Below are 24,298 nucleotides of genomic sequence, written 5' to 3' on the forward strand. Positions count from 1 at the left end.
ATGATATGTGATTGGAAGTAGGGTTTCTATACTCGCATATCCCCTATACCCAACAGACAAACATGAACTCATTAACATTATAAGTGCTCAACAGATAATCCTAAAAAGAGACACTACTTTAAAAATTTTGAGGGAACTAACAACTATCACTCTTATCTATAGCCTATTCACAAATTCGTACATAAAATTCAGAATGAAAAATAAAACTAAGAGAGGCATTAGAAGGTAGGCTACCGTGATTCAAAAATGACGATTTTGAAGTATCCCTGTCGTGTAATGTCAGAAAGTTATTTGTGCAACTAGTGCGCAAAGTGACAGTTTGCTGCACCGAAAGAAACGTTTACGCCCGAGCCGTAGGCGAGGGCGGAATGGTTTGTTGAGTGCAGCAGAGGAACTTTGGCCACATATTTCACATTAAATTTTTCCTACAGTTACCATTGAATATGAAAAGTGGGTAATTAAGGGTAAAATTGCCTGAAATGCATCAAATGTTTGTGTGTGTGATGCTGTTATTAATAAAAACCTTAATTTATTGTCAAATTGAATAATAATGTAGTAGTGTTTGAATGAAGGGGTGGCTGTCACTGATGTGGTGGCTGTCCTCGAACTCGGTGTCCTTAATATTATTATAACGTGCACCACAGTCACTGTTAACAACTTAATTTTAATCTTCCTGCACTGGTGCTCCATATAACCTACTAATTATTTTGCGTTGTCATGCTGCAAATCTGGAGTACGCAAAGTACTCACTTTGCGCACTAGTGCGGAAAAGTGATTCTTTGCGTTCTGTAAACAGTGCAGGAATGGTCACTTTTCAGGGTATCTGTAGGAAAATATAATTTCTTAAAAAAACGTCTTCTATACTGATACAAAAGTGCTGTGGATCAATTTTAAGCATCGAATGTCTCTTTCCTCAATTGAAGACCACATAGTGAGGTACGTAATTGTGAAAAAGTTAATTAACAGTTGAATGATTAAATAAATTCCCTGCATAATCAGTTTATGCATATTTCAGTTTTTTTTCATTATTCCCAAATAATCAGAAGCATAATTACGAATCAAACCAATTCCTGTTCGCAAATAGCTATACTAAATTCAACCGTCGTAAAAATTTCCTAATATGAAAGAAGCAATGCCAGGAGAACCAGGGACACTCAGATGACGTCATCTTACGACAGCTGAACGCAATAGAAATACGCTCAACCAGGATGTGTTCCAAATATTTTACCGCCCAATTTACATTTTCTATAAAACAAGAATGTAATTTTTTTCAATGTAATACTTATGAATCTATATGAGCATTAAGCATATATAAATGATGAAACATACCCATACCGAGCTGAGACACAAGTAATGCTATTTATATGAATCAACTGATAGCTAGCTATAATTGGAATGCGAAACAAATCAGAATTCTATCTAAATACCAACACCCCTCCAAACCCTAAAAAAACATAAATTGAAACCTATTAGGCAATTAAAATGAAAATATAATTCAACTGGAATAAAAATGATCAATATGAAGTTCAGAATCAAGATTAATTATCACACATAGGACCTAATTTATAAAAAAAATATCTTCTACGCTTTATAAAAAAAATCAGAAAGCTCCAAATATTTCCCACTTCTAGTATAAAAAAGCTAAATGTTTAGGAACCAAAAATTGGAATATAATAGAGTAATTAGATACCATAAAGTTTCGCCAAGAAAAAAAAATTAAATGAGATGCAGGTTAATTATTTCCTTTATTGCTTTATTTCCCTAATTTATATTTGACAGTGTAGAAGAACATGTACATCTATTTTTATGGATGATTATTATATTACCTCAGGGAACCTACCACTTCATCGAAAAACTAATTCACAGATAAAATTTAGTCCTTCAATCCTCGTCAACTACATGAAAGCCCAATAATTCACCATAAAACTCAGTTCTTCGTTCAAGTACCGTACCTAATAACTAATAGTTAATTTTTCTATTTAAGTTAATTAATTAATTCATTGGTTAAAATAATACCATTGAACTTGGAATAAAATTATTTGTGAACCACAACTTATATCTGAACCCGCCCTAGTCTCTAGAATTATTGCTGTACAGTACTTTGATCTTAAAATATGAAATACCTAATATCATACCCTGATTATGAGTTAGTTTTCATCTATAACTCTAAGGAATAACCTGCCACGAGAACCTCCTAAAATGCATGTCTAATTTTCGAATAGATTATTTTATAAATTTCACACAACCAGCAATGATGAGAACACAACTTTCAAAAGGGAATTGAATGCGAAATAAGTACCCTACAAGAATTAGATGATGAATGGAGTAGTAGTAGTAGTAGTAGTAGTGAGAACAGTGAATGAGAGAAGGTATGACAGATAGATAGTTGGGCAATGGGAAACTCAAGTTCATTCACAAAAATCAAGCCAGCTGTTACAATCTGCCAATTATGAATGAAAGGGTGCTTACGAGAGGGTTGCGCTGTGAATGTGATGCCTCCTCCTTCCCATTCATCTTTGGTTCCTGGTTTCGGAGTTTCGTTCTCACACTCAAGAAGCACTTCGTCTATATAGTCTGCAAAAACATTACATCAAATGAAACATAAAGTAACTTGAATCGTTACGAGGAAAACATTGATGCAAAAGTGCTCTGTAGGTAGTAAGATTTACTGTAAAATAAGTATAGAGTCTGTATAAAATAAGTAAAGTTGAAACTTGCAGAAAAATCCGTGTTGCGAAATTGTGCGAAATTTCACTCTTTTCATGCAAGCTCATATTACTGGATATATTAAAATTGACAACTCTGCATCGACTGTGTTGTTAATTTGAATAAATTGACTATAATTTGAATAAACTAGTGACCCCCTGGGTTGGAAAACTCGCTCATGAGTTGATTATTTGATCTTTGAATTCCACAAAATCTAATTATACATAGTTGGTGAGAATTGTGGAAACAGCTGAATAATCCTTCAACAAGGATAATTTGATTGTGGTTTTCATGGGTATCCTTCCGGGAGTCGCGCCCTACTTAATCACACGAGCAGTCGCATACTGCAACTCATTGAAGTGATGGGGGGAAAGTTTTGGAATACATAGGAGACTCATTCACTGACACCACCCCATTCAATAGTTTTGTGCAGCTAAAAAAACTGACACTGTTGTACTTTTTACAACAGCGCGACTGCCGGAAGGGTATCCTATTAAAATTTTTAAAAAATTCTGTTTCTTCAAAACTCTTGTCCGTCATCTTGGATCCGTCATATGAATTATAACTTCATCTCGAATCCAGCTTCATTTTTTCAAATGGGAAAGTGGTCATGTGATACACGATTTCAATACTTAAGTTTTTATCGATGTGCTGACGAAACCAGCACATCGATATCTCAAACCGTTCCAATGATCTTCACATTCAAAGATTTGAATAAATCATACAAAAATGAATTAAATGAGTACCTAAATTGAATAGTCATAGGTTAGTGAACACTAATAGTAACTTCTACTCACGTACTGAATGAACTACACAAAAAGTCTACTCACGTATTTGACACTGATAAAAAAATGATCTCTATCGTATTTCTAAAGTAGACTACTCATTTATTCCATTACTGCATTACTGGCTAAGTTGTATGATACTCAGCTGAAATCATGTGTCGGCGCATAAAGGACAGTCTGTGTGATAACTCCCGAATAGCATCATTTTATTTTAAATGAATGACAAAATAATAGAAAATAGCATGCAATTAATTCCAGCTGACTAAATTATAAATCACAACATTGTTTTCTCATGCACTTTCAATGTTATTTTTATATACTGGAAAAGGACGAAGGAGTCAGTCAATTTTGTTGTCCAACTAACTTGAACTGTAAAAAGGTTCGAAGAGTACGTACTCAAAATTTGAAGCTGATTGATCAATTCTTTCTCAAGTTATTGTAGAACATACAAACAGACGGACAACGACTTTGGCCTTGAGTGAGTCAAAAGTGAGAACTCGCTAACGCTCGTTCAATTATATCCTGTTATAATAATTATGTGCTAGCATGAAAAGATTGAACTTGGCACATTTTGGCAACACAAATATTTACTCCGCACAATTTGGCAACACGGAAATTTTCTCCAAGTCCCAACTTATTTTGTACAAACTATAAAATTCTCGGCTCTGGTTGGGTGGAAAGAATTGTAACTCAAAGTGAATCTCACTATAATAATTTGAATATCTATTATTTACAGAAAATAAAAACTAGTATCAGTATTTGAGGTTCTAGTTTTAAGATTATATTCAGTATTTTTCGAACCTATATTCTTTTGCTTAAGCTGCGTTTGCAACAAAGTTATAAACAAAATGTCAATAACTTAATCCTTATAGATTCTATTAGATTGATCCTAAGTTATCATAGACATGATGAACATATGTGTTTGTCAAGTTCCGTTCAATCTAATAGAATCTATAAGGATTAAGTTATTAAAATTTTGTTCATAACTTTAGTGTAGACGCAGTTTTAGAAATGTTGATATGAAAGTTGAATGAAACTCACGGAGTGAAAAATTGTTTAGAAATTAAAAAAATAAATCGAATTCAAAAGTACGCTAATTTAGGTATGAAATTTTGTTGATTGAAGCAGTTACATAGACAATCTAGACCCAATTTGAAACTGCATACCTCTCAAACCTCTCAGGGGTTGAAAATAGAATTAAATTCATTCATTATACATAAATACAATCCGTACCTATTGATAAATACCAACTGGAAATTGATTTGAGTTACTTTGTAAGTACAGTTGTTATGGTGATGCGCGTTTCTTCATGTGTGTAAAGTATGAAGCAACCATACAAAATGGTCAAACGCTCGCCACAGCACCACTCGTCAAACAGTGAATTATCAATTTCTACTAACAAAATATCTTGAAAATTATACTATATTATACAGATAAGAAAGGAAATTTACTATTTATAGGCATTCGAGATGTTATTCATTATGAAAAAAATAAAAAATATGCCTTAGAATATCAAGATGTAATAGCTGATGAAAATAATACAATAATGTAAAATGTTTCATCGGAATCAAAGCGGAATAAGATCATAATAATGTGCCTCACCATTTGCAAATTGTTTAGCTGATCCGTTCTGCTGGATTCCGGGGAAACTAACGTGATTGTGCTTTCCATCCTGCAAAGAATGAGGTATTAAGACAATTTCAATCAGAATACAAGAAGACATGGACGTGACTTCAAATCACACATAATGCATAAATTTTATAGATAACATCGGTGATTCAGATTATAATTAGCTTGAGCTTGGACTTTAACCTGAACTTTTCCAATAAATATTGGAAAAGGGTTAGAAATAAGCAAGATATTTCATCTGTTCAAATGCCAATAAGTAGACTAAATTATTAGAAAAAATCAAATAAATCAACTACCTGAATATTTCTGCAACTGCGAACATTGATAACTGGGAGGAATAAAATCCTATCAACAACCCTTGCCTATAAGTGAAATTAGTTATTAAACGAAATTCCAAATTTATTTATGCAATCAACTATCTGAAGACTTCTGCATCTGCTAGCGGTAGTATTGGAAATATTCTCCCTGTTGCAAACGCAGATGTCTTTAGGTAGAGTAGGTAGCAAATTAATCTAAAATTTAGTTACAATTGGAAGAGCTGTGGATCTGGGTCAGTAGTGTCTTTCTGGAGGTATAACTAACTACCTCTATATAGCTACTCCGGGGACGCACGACAATGTCAAACGCCCCCTGCATGGTTGGGTTATGACAAGTGTAAGCCCAGGGTTGCTAATGACAGTCCCACAAGACTTTCTCACACAGTCCTTAAACTTGATTCCTTGTGTTGTCTTCAGGCAGTACCACACAAGGAGGACTTGCTAAGCTGATATCTGGGCGTAAATGTATTCTGCCGTTCTTTATGAATAAATGGCTATAACTCAGATATCATTAATGTCACGTATAAATGAGAATTATGAATGCACCTTCAAACTATAAATACATTTATAGAGAATTGTTGAATTTAATTTTCAATAAGGAATGAGAGAATTGAGGTTGACCTTGTTGAGTCGCTTGCTCCTCTTGTGATGGTGTTTGCGCTGATCTCCGACCAGCCGACGTATGTTCATGTGCATGCGGTAGTTGACTTGCGACGACAGATCGCGGTCATCCACGGTGTGACGGCTGTAGCTCAGCCGACGGTGCTACAAGTACAACAACTAATTAGTAATTATTTACATTGTACATAGATTCCATCAAAAAAAGATTGGAATGAATTTAAATTTCTTGCACCTATTATTTTGCAATGATATTTCATGGCGCGTATGACTCTGCGCGCAATAATAATAACTTATTGCTCCGAGGAATAATTTATTGCACACAAATAAATTCAAGTGTACAGTTCTAAAACTCTAGCAATTTGTGTTATTAGTAGCTCTGGTAACCTACAGTTATATTATAAATAATATAGTTAGCAACTGTATGGTAGCCTAGGTAAGTAATTGTAGGTTAAATTGTCTGAATTAACTTGGTCACGTTTCAAGGTGGCTAGGTTCTCCTGCTTCCTAACGGTGACTCTGAGGAAGTGTAATATCGTTGATGAAAGATTACTAAGCTGAAAGATTATTATCCATCTTAGGAAGTTTCATATATGAATTGATAAATAATAATTATAAAACGTTAATTCATGTGTTGACTCGAGTTGCATGTTGCCTCTAAGCATAATAACTGTGACTCTGAGGTTTTCAATCAAACAGATGCTTTCAAATATTTAGGTGTGATATAATGGATGAAAATGTATTGAAATTTGATGAGAAGCTCATGCGGCCTCAAAGCATGATTAACAAAATTTATTATGCTATCTAAAAGAAGTATTAAATACAAATCAATGAATTAATAATAATGTAGTTCATGTCTCTATATAAAAACTATTATAGTTCATGACTTGACATCTCTCTACGAAACAACAGAACTTGTTTTACGTTTTTTCCTGAGGATGATGTCCAGAAGAGCTCTAGGCTTGTGCGTGGGAGACTGACCCTACCTTCGAGTTGGAAGACTAAATTTTTGTAAATTGTTCAAAGCATGTCTGGATGAATATATAATTACCACAAGTAATGATAGTGCTCTATTTATAAAGAAAATAAATAAAAATAAATCTGCATTAATATAATAAATATTGATGAATTGGAAAGTCGTATTCAGCCGTGCATTTGCTAAGCCTATCAGTTATCAGATAATAATTCAGCTTTTAGAATAAAATTTAATATGAATAGTATTTAGACGATTCGGAATGTATATAACAACCACCAACTGCCCAACATTCGCTTATTCTGTTACAAAGCGCAACGTGCAATAACTATTAATTAACAGTATTTTAATATTTCATTTAAATAGAAAATTCATTAGAGCCCGTTGCCAGTATCATGCTAATATCATAATGAAGTGATAATTCTAATAGCATATAGCAAAATAAAGTTCATGATCGATTATTCGATTAAAACACCTTCCTACAAATCAAAATGTATCGTTCAAAATTCTGCCGATTATTCGACAGTGAATATCAACAAGAAGAATTTGCTGGAATGACATTTCTTAATTCTCCAACAGTAAAGATTTGTATTGTCAACATTCAATAAAATATTTTTCTAGAATAACATGTTGGTTTTACTAATTTATTGCTTATGCTTAAGTTCGTGGGATATTACCTATGCGTTCAAAATAATTTTCTCTATGAGACTTATTCAGTGAATTTTTAAATGAAAATTTTGATAATTTGAAGATATTATGTTCAATAATTATTTTCAATTCCGTCCATGACAGACTTATTCTGTGACTTTTGTAAATGTAAAGAAAACTGGAGATGTCATATCAATACCAAAATCTAGAATAGCATAAATACGTTATTGGAGTCAAAAATGACAAAACGCAATAAAGTTTAATTATTGACAACTTCTAATACTTGATTTGAGAAATTACTACAGCCGCAAATTTATTGTAATTTAAGCAGCAATAAATTTATCCTACAGATATAGCAAAGTTACTATTTTCAAAAATGCCTGGCTGCATCAATACCACTTAGAAAGTGTACCTCACTATTAAAACAATTGATAATTGTTAATTTTCTTACTCTGTTGATGTAGCCAACTATTCTCAATTGCTGAAAATTATCACCTATTATCAAAATTGATGATTCTTAAAAGGTAATCAGTAATCTAATCCTATTTGGAATTTTCATAACAGACACAACTTATTATTGTGTATTTCAATCAATCAGCAATAATCAGTATTGTAAAAATCGTAATCTACTAATTTATAATTTTCAAGAAATTCAATTCCAATTTCACCAATTTCAGGTTCATCACATGCATCCAGATTGATATTTTTGTAAAACAAAAGTTTTAAAAGTCCATTAAGCTGGGTTCACACCAAAGTTATTAACAAAATGTTAATAACTTGACTTAATACTTATAGATTATATAAGATTGAACGGAACTTGACAAACACATAATGTTCATCATGTGTATGATAAGTTGTGCTCAATCTAATAGAATCTATAAGGATTAAGTTATCAACATTTTGTTAATAACTTTGGTGTAAATGCGGCTTTAACCTCCTCAAAGTAGTAATATAAATAATGCAGCATAAGATGAATTAAATCAAGTACCAATACAAGTAGTAGACTATCTAGCCTACAGCTGAAAATGAAGTAAATAGCACCAATACAAGTAACTTAGTAATATAGCGAGAAAATGAAGAAGATGTTAGTAAAAGTCAGGCAATGCTCTCACAATCCTGTATTTAGCTCACCCCTACCCTTCTGCACGGCTGGCAAAGTTCTTCAGCCAGCAAATGGTGGATCCTCGCGTCGGTCAGATCTTTCTTCGAAGGATTGTACTCGAGCTCTTGCATGTCGATGTTCCACGTGCTTGAGTCTAGCTGTGAGAAACTGCAACGTAAAATGATCAGAGAAATATTAATTGATTGCCGGGAAATTATTGTATGTTTCTAAAGTAAGTAAATCTAATAGTTTAGCACTAGACACGTGAAATAGTTTTCTAGAATTAGAACTTTCATCCATGAACACAATAGAATGAAGTACTGTAATCTGATTATGATCTAAAGAGGGTTACCAGTGTGAGTTTCAACTGAATCGGAAGAACAGCTGGTCATTGAAACTTGGAATATGACATGATTCAAATCTACCAGCCATTAGGAGACGTATTTATGAAACATTCCAAGATTAAATAATCACTTCTGACTTGGACTTTTAAATCAAGCAATAACAGCTACCTACTAAGAAGCCTACTATTCTATTGTTAAGTCGTAAAGTTGTAAATTCTAGGTAGCAAATTCCTTTTCACCTATGTTGAGATCTTGAAACCAGTTCACAAATAAGGCATTCGATTCGGTTGAAAACTGGAAAACCGTTGATTACAATTAAAGCCAGTTACACATTGATTTTTGGACGTACTTTTTTGCCGTCCTTAAAAATTCTACACATGATAATATCATATTATGTTTCTCAAGTTATGTTCATAGGAATTATATATCATAGGAATTATCTCATAGGAATTATAAGGACGGCAAAAAATCGTACGACCCTAAATTGATGTGTGTAATAAAACTAGTCTTACGGTAGCCTTAATATTTTCATAACAGCTTGAAATACTAGCCTATATATCTATATATTCTCAAGAAATAAACTTCTCTGGAGAACTCTTTATTGTTTCGTAAGAAAATGATCACATAATCTAAGTATTCTCTATGTATATGTCAAGAGGATGCGGTAGCAGTCGGCCATTATTGAATCATGTTCCATAAGATCAATGCAACCATTTTGAACATATTGCGCCCTCATTTATGGACAGAGATTATTCACGTATATGGCACTGAAAAGAGAATTCAATTCTTCAGGGCTGATTCATTTTAACTTTTCCAATTTAGAAATTGAAACAATAATTGAAGCAATAATAAACTACCTTCTTCAAGTTATTATTATTTTTAAAAGAAATATTTAAAATTTGAAAAATCAATTGCTCTGCTACATTAAATATATCATCTAATAATGTTTTTCAAGAAGATTTTATGTAAAGAAACTGTAGACGTGATGAGTTTGAATAATAAATAATGCATAATTCGATTATATTTAGTATATACAATGTGAATAATGAATAATGTATAATTTGAATGTGTATAATGTATGTATTGATGTTATGTGACTACTACTAAGCACTCTCTAGTCTCCAGTTAAAACTGAGATGTTCATGCAAAAACACAAATATAAACTTATTCTACATATTCATAAAACTGAAAGCCCACGAAGAGAATCTATATTGATACTTAATCTTTACTACAGAAAGTGCAAGCTCCTATAAAAGCTTAAGCTCATTCAAATAATTTATCACAGTTGAAATATTGAAAAAAATTGTTTGTTTAGTCTTTTATACTATATTATTCTGCTGTCTATTCTATAACGTTAAATATTTTTGAAAATTCATTACATAACGTTTAATTAATTTAGCGTTGCATATTATTCGAATCCTATCGATTGATAAACAATAACTATACTAAAAACGTTTTCGTCTATTATGAGAAAATTGGAACTGTAATTTATTACGAAAAATGATAAATAGCTTATGGAGTAAAAATATTCAAGTACTATAATCGCTGTATGAATGTAGCCGATCAAGACAGTTAGAACCAGAGAGCAACGTAACATTATGAATAAACAATCATTCACTGGGCATCACATGGTAAGAATAGACAAGGCAACATTATTTTATTGTTAGTCAAAAAATATACAAGGTGAGGCAGAGAGGACGAACTTTTTTGAGATAGGTAGTATTTTCATACGGATAGAACAAATTGGAATACTATGTCATCTTATTATGGTCGTCTTATATGATGCCATTTTTTTAGTAAAGAGGATATTCTGTATTTCCAATGTTGATATCCATGTTCCTGCCATTTTGTCAGGCATGAAGCTGTGGTCTGGGTATTTTAATGAAAGCAATCAAGCAAAGCAAAGCATAGTTCTGTTTTTCGTAGCTCTGAGTGTTCCCGGTTCAGAAAAATAAATTTATTGGCACCTTTCTTCACTAGACCTGTCGATCAGCGACAACTTTTAGTGGAGTAGCCCTTTTTACCTATTTCTGATCGCAAAACGCGTAGAATAGACGAACTGAATGAATTAATTTGCCTAGAAATCGTTCAAATTGACAAGGCCATCTTCCGAGAGCGTTTCTGAAAGTATGCTCATATGTCACATTAAGAGCCGTCATTAATGCTTTGCATTAGTGATTTGCTAAGAGCCGTCACATATTGATGTTGCTTTCAAACACTAGTTTTGTGAAATGGTAGCTTAACATGCTCATTACAAAACCAAAAGTTCAATAGTTTTCATTCACTAACTTTGTAAAATGGCATCATGTCATGCTTATTATTATGAGAATTTTGTAATAATGTTTTTTCATTCACAGATAAAGAATTATTCATATTGATCTATTGAAAAACACGCGCCCTCTCTGAGACTCACCCGGTATAAGAGAATTGAGACTGTTCTCGGAAACTGCATGAAAAGAGAAACATTTACAAATTAGTTTGGTGTTAGTATAACACAGGGAAAAAGTTAATTTGGAAGTGAGTCATACATGCAGCACATGGCTTTGTTGGTTGCAGATTTAAATCGATAGTGAACAAAAAAGGTTGAAATGGAGAAAGATACATGGAATTTGAACACCAATTCTACTTTAGCTCACAGTTTTCAATTCTCAATCGTCAATTATCAGCACTGATCAAGATTATGTTTTCTAAAAAAAATTTGGATATAGATCTATCTATAACTGTTCGTCTCATTTCTGATAGGGTATATGATAAGTTTTCCATTGAATATTGGAATATACAGAAAAGGCGAATAATAAATTATGTAAAACATTTCAACTTTTTGTCTTGTCTGTGGTATTGGATAAGCCCTTGAAAAATGTCATAATTTTCCATTGGATAGCTTGATTTTATATCTTACCAGTGTTCAAACTCATGTACCATACTATGGAAACAAACAATAGTACGGTATGTAAAATCAAAAAGTGCGTAGATTTACGCGCCACGAACACTTTTCACTTTTCATCAGCTTATTATACCTGTATCCTACTTTTTCTATACAAATACAGATAAAATCAGCTAATTAAAAGTGAAATTCGCGTGTTCGTGGCGTGTAAGTCTGAACGCATCTTAAAATCAAAGCAACACTAATTTTCTAATATTCAAGTCCGTAATAAGTACTGACCAATGCTATAGTGTTTGTAGCATGAAGAATGTGGAGACTATCACAATGATTTCGCATTCGAAGACATTTTCGTGGCAGAGACGAGACAGTGAAGAAGTGTGACAAAGACAGAAAGCAGAGACGAGTGGCGGTGCAAGAAGGAGAGAAGAAGTTGTAGAAACTAAAAATTAAAATAAAACTAAGGAAAACAAAAAAGAACGCTTCATACCTACGGGGGAATACCAGAGAGGAATTGTTGTACCTTCCGTTCAAGTTGCCCGCCGTGTAGTTTCTAAAGATGGCGGACATTGATTCGGTGTTGCTGATGTTGCCGATTGTGGAGGCGTTGCGACGCATGAAGTCCATGGCGTCCTTCATGGCCAGTTTCGAATAGGTCTCGAGGATCTTGGGCTCAGCGCCCTGGTGGTCGCGCAATAGGTACGGCCGGATGAACCGGTTATCGAATCGTTTGAACCTGCCGACAAAACCACACACTTTATGTCAATCTACCTTATTATTCGAGAGAAAACAAATCTAAAAACCGTTAAGGGGCGTTTGAATTGGCCGAGTTTACTTGACTTCAAGTTTTGTATAAAATCAATGTATTTTGCAAAGTTGAAGTCAAGTTTACAAGAACAGAAACTTGAATCCACTATACCAATGTAAACCCTTCTTCAAGTTTTGTAGATGTTGAACATGTTTGACTATTGGATTCAACTTGAATCTTGAAGGTACAGTCCAACCTTAAAATGCGGAAATTAAATGAAAACAGTTGTCAGTCAATGTAGAATGTATGAAAACAACTGAATAAAAAAGTATGATGCAAAAACAACTATGTAGCCTATGAAGAAACAAACTTCAACTTCAAGTTTTCAAAATCGCCCATTTAACTCAAACGTTAAAGAAACTTGAATCCAAGTAGGCCTATACTGGACCAATGTAAGGAATGATGTGATTCACGTTATAAAGTCATTACCTGATTTAAATTGGCTTGGTATCCTTGTATATATTTTTGGACAAATCAGATAGTTCTGCTTTTTCAACTTCACACCGTTGCCAAATTGTTTGTTGGCTATGAATTACAAGAACAGAAACTTGAATCCACTAGACCAATGTAAACCCTTCTTCAGGTTTTGTAGATTCGAATTTATTGACTTTTTGACTACCAAACAATTTATAAATCTCAATACGGAAAATTATAATTAAATCATGGAAGAATATTTTTTCTTGGCGAATGAAATATAATAGATCATTGTTAATTATAAAAATCAAAATTATAATTAAATCATGAAATAATATTTTTTCTTGATATAAAGGGATAACCTGAATCACAGCCAACGCAACTTTTATGAAGGCGTTGGAAAAAGTTTTAAATTTTCACAAGATGACAAGATGGTGAAAATGACACCATGGGTTTTGAAACATGTTTGTAACTTTCTGATAAATTATTGATATTTTTAGACAATATTCTAGTGTTTCGTTATGGTTAAATATCACTATATCTCACCAAAAAAGTATCTGAAGGAAAAAATAGCTTGGCAACTAAGTTATGCCGTCCTATTATTTCCACTGGCTTGACAAAGTAACAGTGTCTTTTAAGGCTGTGCAAAGGCTAAAAATAAACTTTCTACTAGTGATATTTTTCATAGTTTTTCGATTTGTATATCATCAAGCTATCAAAATGAAAAAGTTTTCTCAGGAAAACAGGATGAGACTAGTGTCAGAACAGTATTTTGAAAAACCAAATCAACATCCGTTCAAGCGCTCAACGCTCCATCCGCATCAACTCAAAAATAGTATCACCTATGGATTGGATGAAAACCTCAAATTGTACAGTAAAAATTAAAATTCACGCTTGAAAATGTAGCGGTTTCCCTTCAGGGAGCCACTATCATTTATTTTTTTATTGAATATTGTATAAACACCTTTAAAAAATTTGAATTCTTGCTCTGTTATTTTAGCACTCCCGGTAGACTTTTTGTTTTATTGAATATTGTATAAAAACCTCTTAAACAATTTTCTCATTCCCCTAAAAAATGTATGATAAAGACTGAACTTATTTTCATGTTTTGCAAGTTATACCTTGTGACTGCATAAAGATTTTTTCTCGAAATAGTCAAGAATTTATGCAAAAACCACAGATAAATCTTATTAAACCATGAAGGGTTCATACACAACTAATTTTGTCTCATTGGTTTTGGCTCGCCCGGTCTAGTAGCGGTTCTACCCCTCAGCCACCCTCTTGACTTCAATCTGCCACTGGTTGCACACTACAATCATTTCCAATCTATGGTGGATTTAATATATGGATTTATTTAATCTATGTGGATTTATCTACTCTTGACTCAATCCCGGATCCGCCACTGGATTTAACAGTACAATAATTACCTATCTTTTTCTGGACATTTTACTCAACGAATTTCCTTCTGCTATTCAGATCTTCGGTCGACATTTGTAGAAGCAGAAGTCGTTAGTTCTATTATAATAGCTACAGTACTTACGTACTGTATAGTACAGTACCTGTTCGTTTTTACCGTATAATTATATGATAATAGAAAGCTTTATTAAAAACAGCCATAACTTCCTTGTTTTCGGATATTTTCAAAAACGGGACTTACGCTTTAAAGAATTTGGGGTCGCTGAATCCAAATCCGAAATCAGAAATCTTCTATCTATATTTTTAAGGAAGTTAGACTTTGAGAAAAAGTGATGAGTCATATACTTTGAGCAAACGTCGGCATAGTTGTTAGATCTTGCCTCTGCTTGCCTCGAGGGGAAAAGACGTGACAAAACGAGGTTCCTGGATAGGAGTCACCATGTGAAAGACACGATTTGACTCAATGTACTTCGACAAAAAAACGTGAACACTGTTCAGTGTTCAAGTTGCACGTCTCCTATCGTGTGAAGGAGGCCTATTTAAGGGGCGTTTGAATTGGCCGAGTTTACTTGACTTCAAGTTTTGTATAAAATCAATGTATTTTGCAAACTTGAAGTCAAGTTTACAAGAACCGAAACTTGAATCCACTATACCAATGTAAACCCTTCTTCAAGTTTTGTAGATGTTGAACATGTTTGACTATTGGATTCAACTTGAATCTTGAAGGTACAGTCCAACCTTAAAATGCGGAAATTAAATGAAAACAGTTGTCAGTCAATGTAGGATGAAGAAACAAACTTCAACTTCAAGTTTTCAAAATCGCCCATTCAACTCAAACGTTAAAGAAACTTGAATCCAAGTAGGCCTATACTGGACCAATGTAAGGAATGATGTGATTCACGTTATAAAGTCATTACCTGATTTAAATTGGCTTGGTATCCTTGTATATATTTTTGGACAAAGCAGATAGTTCTGCTTTTTCAACTTCACACCGTTGCCAAATTGTTTGTTGGCTATGAATTACAAGAACAGAAACTTGAATCCACTAGACCAATGTAAACCCTTCTTCAGGTTTTGTAGATTCGAATTTATTGACTTTTTGACTACCAAACAATTTATAAATCTCAATACGGAAAATTATAATTAAATCATGGAAGAATATTTTTTCTTGGCGAATGAAATATAATAGATCATTGTTAATTATAAAAATCAAAATTATAATTAAATCATGAAATAATATTTTTTCTTGATATAAAGGGATAACCTGAATCACAGCCAACGCAACTTTTATGAAGGCGTTGGAAAAAGTTTTAAATTTTCACAAGATGACAAGATGGTGAAAATGACACCATGGGTTTTGAAACATGTTTGTAACTTTCTGATAAATTATTGATATTTTTAGACAATATTCTAGTGTTTCGTTATGGTTAAATATCACTATATCTCACCAAAAAAGTATCTGAAGGAAAAAATAGCTTGGAAACTAAGTTATGCCGTCCTATTATTTCCACTGGCTTGACAAAGTAACAGTGTCTTTTAAGGCTGTGCAAAGGCTAAAAATAAACTTTCTACTAGTGATATTTTTCATAGTTTTTCGATTTGTATATCATCAAGCTATCAAAATGAAAAAATTTCTCAGGAAAACAGGATGAGACTAGTATCAGGACAGTATTTTGAAAAACCAAATCAACATCCGTTCAAGCGCTCAACGCTCCATCCGCATCAACTCAAAAATAGTATCACCTATGGATTGAATGAAAACCTCAAATTGTACAGTAAAAATTAAAATTCACGCTTGAAAATGTAGCGGTTTCTCTTCAGGGAGCCACTATCATTTAATTTTTTATTGAATATTGTATAAACAACTTTAAAAAATTTGAATTCTTGCTCTGTTATTTTAGCGCTCCCGGTAGACTTTTTGTTTTATTGAATATTGTATGAAACCCTCTAAACAATTTTCTCATTCCCCTAAAAAATGTATGATAAAAACTCTTTAACTGAACTTATTTTCATGTTTTGCAAGTTATACCTTGTGACTGCATAAAGATTTTTTCTCGGAATAGTCAAGAATTTATGCAAAAACCACAGATAAATCTTATTATACCATGAAGGGTTCATACACAACTAATTTTGTCTCACTGGTTTTGGCTCGCCCGGTTTAGTAGCGGTTCTACCCCTCAGCCACCCTCTTGACTTCAATCTGCCACTGGTTGCACACTACAATCATTTCCAATCTATGGTGGATTTAATCTATGGATTTATTTAATCCATGTGGATTTATCTACTCTTGACTCAATCCCGGATCCGCCACTGGATTTAACAGTACAATAATTATCTATCTTTTTCTGGACATTTTACTCAACGAATTTCTTTCTGCTATTTAGATCTTCGGTCGACATTTGTAGAAGCAGAAGTCGTTAGTTCTATTTATATAGCTTTCATTGTATATTCAAATTAATTATTATAATTATCCTATTTCTTGAATGATGGTTAACATGAGAAATGCGAGTGAATATGATCATGTAGACAATGATACATTTTCCTGTCTCTAAAGTGGTGGTTGCCGTGATAGTTATCTTTCTCTCAAATGAAGTTTAACATGAGAAATACGACTGAACATGATTAAGTTTAGAATGATACACTTACCGTCTCTCAAATGGTGGTTGCCGTGATAATTACCTATCTAACAAATTATGGTTAACATGGGAACTAGGAATGAATATGATGATGTTACCTGTCTCTCAAATGGTGGTTTCCGTGATGGCCGAGGATGTCCTCGATGCCAGCCATGGTGTGGTCGATCATCCTCTCGTGGATACGCTCGTTCATGGTCGGCTTCCGCTTCTGTGCGCGCTTTACGTTCAGGATTTTCACCAGCGGCTTGATCGTGATACCCTGCGAACATACATCATTACAGATGAAAAATTCACTTGATAATTGAAGGAAAAACATTATAAGAATAGGGTCATTCAATTATGGTTATGCTCACATTGAATTCGTATATGTGCAAATGCAAGCTTGATAATGGACGACCAAGCGTGCAGATAAGAAACAAAATCTAGAAAGAGCAATAGGAATACTGACACTGATTACTTGCACTTGTTGGTTGCGTTCACTATGAGCAGCTACATGCAAGTCACAACGTGTTTCAATGGCACTTCTTTGTTTTTGATTTCAGCTCATGCATGATCTGACTTGCACTTACACACATACGCATTCGATGTGTTCACACCCTAATGAAAACAAGAGAGAAACCCCATATGTTATTGTTGAAGAGAATAGTACCTTATTTGTGCAACTAGTGCGCAAAGTGACAATTTGCTGCACCGAAAGAAACGTTTACGCCCGAGCCGTAGGCGAGGGCGGAATGGCTTCTTGAGTGCAGCAGAGGAACTTTGCTCACGTATTTCACATTCAACTTTTCCTACAGTTACCATTGAATATGAGAAGTGGTTGATTAAATGATTATGGGTAAAATGATGGCTGAAATCCATCAAATGTTGCTGTTATTAATAACATCCCTAATTCATTTAAAAATTAATAATCCAATTGAAGTTGAAAATTCTCAGCCAAAGTTCTCATTTTTATTCATTCAAGAATCAGAAAAAATACAGATAGAACAAAAAATTCGCATTCAAAATACACGCCAACAGCTGATTGGGATGGCTGCAAGATGGCTGAACCGACAAGCGCGCGACCCAGCGGGAAGAATCGTACCTAAGTTTGTTTCATCCAGCTACTGAAACAGGATTCAGAAATTTAGTCTTTTGCTCAAATTACCGAGAAAAATGCTCAAAGTAAACTGAAAAATATTTATAAAAATAACATAGACAACAGATAATATTTATTGTAGTATTGTTATGTTTTTTATTATTTTTATTTATATGAATATCGAACGGTAATCATTTAACCTCAAAATTCGAATTTTATAATGTATATTTGCTACTTTTCTCATTTCTTGGAGTTGAAATAATAATTATCAATAGAAAAGAACTATTATTTATTATTAAATGATGAGAATTCGTAAATGATGATTATTTAATTATGATTTAGATGAACATTATTCTTGTTTTGGATTTCTAGATTGGGATTTTATCATAAATGTAGGGTAGCCATTGAAATGATTCTTATCTAAATCTAACCACAGTCATTGTTACCAACTTAATTTTTGTTTTCATGCACTAATCTTCCATATAAACCCACCAACTATTTTGTGTTGCCATGTTGCAAATCTGGAGTGCAGAAAAAATTTGTGCCGCACTAGAGCGGAAAAGTGAATCTTTGGGTATTGTAATCAGTACAGGAACAGCAACTTTCCGAGGTAGCTGTAGGAAAAATTATTTTTCTTTCTCTCATTGAACTACAGTTAAATTGCAATGAATAAGTACCTATATTATACATTTTGAATGATGGCAAAGGAACAGATACTTGCACCAGAAGTACTGTAATACGAAATAACGTATAATAAATACTCACTGTTTACTATGAGTGACAACCATTTTTCAATGTTGTATTGGAATCAGCACACTGCCTCAAAAAGAGACTTTCTACTACAAAATTCGAATAAATTGTAGAAACTAGTTCTTCCAATGTTTATTATGAGTGATTGGTATGTTTTACTCACATCCCCAGACTGACTCAAAGTCATTCTCTACTAAAAAATTCCATAAACTGTATAAAATCATTTACACACTGTATTTACTACGAGTGACACCGTTTTTCTATGTTGCACCGGCATCTACAGACTGACTCAAAGGAACAATTAAAGGTCACATCGAATTTGAACGAAGTCATACACCTCAACATTAGACTGGCCACTAACGACATGACATGTTCTGCATGTTGTCATCAGCGAGAGACTTCGATCAAAAAACAGCTGTTTGCCAGTAGCTTCTAACATAGAATACACAATAAATTAACTAATGGAAAATTACAATAATAATTTCAAATCAAATTTATTTTCTATTTATTTCATGTTAAAAACCAAATACATTTCAAAAAAAATTATAAACATTTTTTTCCATGCATGGGCAGAATGCCTGTGTGCAGGAAAGAGTAGCAATCTGAAAAGTTCATAAGTTAACATAATGACAAACATGACAATATATATGTGAAATCGAATAGAGTAGTGGAGAGGAAATAAACAACAAAGAATCGAAGATAAAAACCCTAACCTCAAAAACGTTCAACATTACAATGGTACTTTTCCATTATGATAAACACAAATCAAAACTTTTGTTCAAAACCTTTTGCTGTGATGACACAACAATGTATGACGATATGTGTGTACTCAAATCATACATTTGTGCTGTCGTTAGTGGCCAGCCTTAGACATAGCAATAATTGTATATGCTTTACCTGGAAGAAGACGGTGAAATAGATGACAGCGATGGTGGTGGTGACAAACATGGGTTGCAGCTTGACGCGGTGTGGGTCGATGAGCAGAACCAGAGCAAATGCGACTGCGCCGCGCAGCCCGCCGTACGACATCACGAACTTGTCCACCTTGTTCAGTTTGTACAGTCGAAACTCGTTCACCAGAGCCGTCAGGATTATTACACCTGTGCAACGAGACCAAAATTATGATAAATTATTAATGCAATTTAAATTACTGTAATTATTTATTACAGATACAAATTAGATTTTCTATTCATATATTGCATGGAAATATATGGATTAAAAATGGAATAATTGTATTGGAAAAACGTTTTGAAGAATAAGGCCTGGTTGTACAAAAGCCTGTTAATTGTAATCATGATTAAATTCCACGAGAATCAATTAGAGAAGGGTGCTCTTAAAATAAGGTTATCTTGGTTCTCGTGGAATTTAATCGTGAGTGAAAGTTAACAGACTTTGGTCAACTTGGTATAAGCATATCTATAGTTTGTTATCCATTTATTTGATACAAGCATAGAAAGGCTTACAGACAAATTCTTGATAAACAATGCTACCATGTAACACGTTTCATTGTAATGTCATATCAGAACAAATATGAACAAGATGTGAAATTTTCATCTTTCATCTTTTGGGTAATACGGCAAGGCAGAACATCCAAAAGGATCTCTCTGCCGATAAAAGTCATATGAATAAATGAAGAACAAATAAACTCTTTTGTTGAATTTTTTTTTCTTCAGTATAATAAAATCAAAAAAACTAACAATGTTTCATAAAAAACCTTTTAAGGTAGCCTGATGTGTGTATGATAAATTTTATTCTTTTTACATAAATGAACTACTAGTAAATTGTGAGATCTTGTCTAATTTGCTTTTAGACAAACTTCAAAGTTGAAGCACATCCCTCAATTGGTGTGCAGTTAAAATCTACAGTCTCACCGAAACTGATTCTGTCTTATAATGGTGATGATACGCACTCAGCATTAAGTTCAAATGAATCTTGACTCGAACCGAATGCACGCTAGACTGCTGCTGCTGATCTTTAGTCGCAGAAATCTATCTATTGAAAATGTATCATTATATATTAATGCACATAACCAAATCCTGGCTACGTGCCTGGAAGTGAGTCTTTACTAAATTTGTCTTTTGAATAAATAAATTATCATTGTAAATTGTAATCAGGAATAATTATTGTATAGAGTAGTTGTTGTGACTTACCGATAGCCCTGAAAATGGAGCAGAATGCGATGGTGAGCACGACAAACCAGGTGTTCCAGTCGTGACTGTCGTTGACCGTGGCCACGCCCAGGAACATGAAGATGATCGTCTCCGAAGAGGAACTCAACATCTTCATCGCGTACTTCACAGTCGTGTGCGACTTGTGCGAAATGTTCGCCTCCACGTAGTTTTTCATTGTGATGCCGCAGAATGTTATTCTGCAATAAGAAGAAGATTCAGATGATGCAAAAATTGAGTTATAAAAATATAATATAAGTTTTTCTCATTTCATTTAAAAGTGTGAAATGAAAGACTCAATCAATTCAAGTGATGAATGCCGATTAATGCCTATTCATGCACAGATTAGCTTGACGATATATTCAATGAGGAATAATAGTTTCTGTTGTGATGCATAGTTCCATAGATATTTATTGTTATACTGCAGAATTCTATACTGAAAATACAAAGAAAAATGAATGATAAGTTCTGAAATATTTCTCACATGAGATAATTTCATGACATTGGAGAACATCATTATTATAGAATAGAAGTGTAAAGAATAGAATTCATTAATTTTGTATTTCAAGTGAAACTACTATTCACTCAATGTCTTTCCAAGCTTTAATTTTCATTAGAAAGCAAATCGAAAAAAAAAATTATGGATGAAAATAAATTCAATTCCGAGTTATGGTACTGAATAATCATAGTAAAGAATAAATTCTGATAGAATCATGTTTTTTAATCAATTTTACTATTAATATTTGAACATTATGCTTAGACCGTTGTATTCAAGTGACATGTGAACTTTTTTATTTTGTCAGCATTTGAAACCATAAGTTAATTGAGAGATAAAGAACATTTGCTTGAGTGAATACAGTGTTGATTTCATTTTTCATAATTTAGGAAAGATTAAGATATGGATTGATTTGAAAAATAAGTGTCACAAATTATTCATATTATTATAAATTATTATTATTACAAATTATTATTATAATAATTATAATATTATTATAATTTTTATTATAAATTATTATTAAAATTATTCATATTGTTTATCATTTTTCAAAACATCTCACAATGTTACAGGAGTAAAGAGATGAAAATCACAGTCATTCGACAGATATTGTTATTTGAATTTTATTTAATAAATTGTTATATTCTCAATGCCACTATGCCAGCTACACACTGAGAAAATGAAATTGGAGTTGAGCCGACTTGACAGGAGAGACCTCGACACTGAGCCAATGGCTGTTCCACACTTAACCATCCACGGCCGACACTCACAATTGACCTCCGATTGGCTGAGAATCAGCTGTTGATGGGAATTCATCAATCAGATAAGGGCCAAGCCACTTTTTTCAGGCGTTTCTGGACTGGCAGCGGACGAGTCAGCAGGGCAGGAAGCTGACTGGGTAGCTGATAATTGATTAGCCAATCGAAGAGCTTCCTGCCCTGCCGACTCGTCCGCCACCAGTGCAAAAACGCTTCATGTGGCTTGGCCCTAATTCTGAGTGTCGCCCGATAAATAATGCAATTTTCAAGGGCACCTGGAGGCACAGCACGGTATATAGAAGAAGACGGTAGGTGTCACGCGCATGTTTGTGCTAAATTTCCGGTGTAGCTGACAATTGTATCTTCAAATCTATTCAAGAAGAAGCTTTCTCTGCCGAACTTAAAGCATTGCGTCAAAATCAGGAGCTATTGCCTAATAGTCTATTAAAGCCTTGTCACCATTCGTTCATTCAGATTCTCTGCTCAGAGTTGGTGGACGTTTGCAAAACGCAAATGCTTCATTTGATTACAAACATCAAATATTGTTGCCCAGCAATCACAAATTCACTCGTGCATTGATTGTTGCTCACCATCGTCGTCTAAGTCATGCTGGGGTGCAGGCCACCATGGCCAGTGTAAGACAACGATTTTGGTTTCCCTCCACCGTCGCACCATCAAAAGTGTATTGCGGCATTGCATATTGTGTTTTCGCTTTTCGGCTCTTCGCTCTGAGCAAATCATGGGTAGTTTACCTGCGGCCCGCGTACAGGCTAATTTTCCCTTTTATAATTGTGGTTGGATTACGCCGGTCCTATTTTCATTCATGTAGGCGGCCCCAAATCTCATGCTTCTTATTTAACCACTCTTCAGAAAAAAGGCAAATGGTTAAGCAATTATGAAAATTTGAAGGTCGGTACGGTTGTCATCTTGAAGGATCCTGGTTCTGCGCAGTCCACTTGGAAGCTGGCGTGCATTACTGAAGTTCATCCCGGTAAGGACAACAAGGTTCGAGTTGTCACTGTTCTCACTCCCTCCGCACTTTAAGAGGGCTATTTCGAGTTTAGCACCTCTTCCCATTGATGAGGATTCTAGTTAATCCCCTTGCTCTTGGTTCATGTTGTATTTTCAGGTTTCATTGTTTTTTTTCCCCTGGTTCTCACATGGGGCCCAGTTTTCAATTCCAATTGCCTTGCCAGATTTTACATATTTCTTACTTTTTCTTATTGTGCCATACCCCCGTATGACACAAGGGGCCCAGTTATGTAAAATCTGACAAAGCATCTATTGGAACGGTTCACTTGTTATTCGTTCCGCTACTACGTAGACTTCATGTCATCATCATGTCTGTCTGTCTGCGCGCTGTGTCTTTTGTGCGTCTGTGCTGATCAGTGACGTCTCAATCGCGGTTTTTGCCACTGCCCTAATCAGCTGGTTTTCTATACTTCTATTCGTACTTTTTCGTCGGATTTTTGCCGTTGTAATTTTAATATTTGTGCTATTCGATTTTTTAGAATTAATCTTGTCTTTAGGCATCTTACTTTTAGATATTTGTTACTTTTTCACCATTCGTTTGCGAGCGCTTTGCCTACGTTCTAAACATCCGGCAGCTTGCCTTTTCATTGTAGCTTGCAGGCTGCTGTCTCCGTGGCTTCTTCAATGGTGGATAGTCGATGGTGCATTTACGCTCGGTCTAACCTTTCATCTGAATTCATCGGACTTACAAAACCTTTTTAAAATGTGAATTATTCTTTAAATTAATTCGTTTGTTCCATTA

General features: G+C 33.9%; 1 protein-coding gene across 13 annotated transcripts in view; it reads right to left on the reverse strand.

Annotated features, from left to right (window-relative positions):
* LOC111054054 (probable Na(+)/H(+) antiporter nhx-9) overlaps positions 1–24,298 on the reverse strand; it is a 153,940-nt gene that overhangs the window by 17,443 nt on the left and 112,199 nt on the right. For 7 of the 13 annotated variants that reach the window (XM_039428550.1, XM_039428553.1, XM_039428552.1 and 4 more), the window contains exons 5-12: positions 21,253–21,470; positions 20,000–20,202; positions 17,376–17,536; positions 12,494–12,739; positions 8,808–8,946; positions 6,059–6,202; positions 5,094–5,163; positions 2,470–2,574 (exon numbers count right to left, since the gene is read on the reverse strand). In XM_039428550.1, coding sequence (XP_039284484.1) covers positions 2,470–2,574; positions 5,094–5,163; positions 6,059–6,202; positions 8,808–8,946; positions 12,494–12,739; positions 17,376–17,536; positions 20,000–20,202; positions 21,253–21,470 — 1,286 coding nt within the window. The remainder of the gene's footprint in view (positions 1–2,469; positions 2,575–5,093; positions 5,164–6,058; positions 6,203–8,807; positions 8,947–12,493; positions 12,740–17,375; positions 17,537–19,999; positions 20,203–21,252; positions 21,471–24,298) is intronic. The other 6 variants (XM_039428554.1, XM_039428556.1, XM_039428551.1 and 3 more) reach the window with 4 other exon arrangements.

The sequence above is a fragment of the Nilaparvata lugens genome, chromosome 5 (assembly GCF_014356525.2).
Source record: "Nilaparvata lugens isolate BPH chromosome 5, ASM1435652v1, whole genome shotgun sequence".
In the NCBI taxonomy this organism is placed as follows: Eukaryota; Metazoa; Arthropoda; class Insecta; order Hemiptera; family Delphacidae; genus Nilaparvata; species Nilaparvata lugens.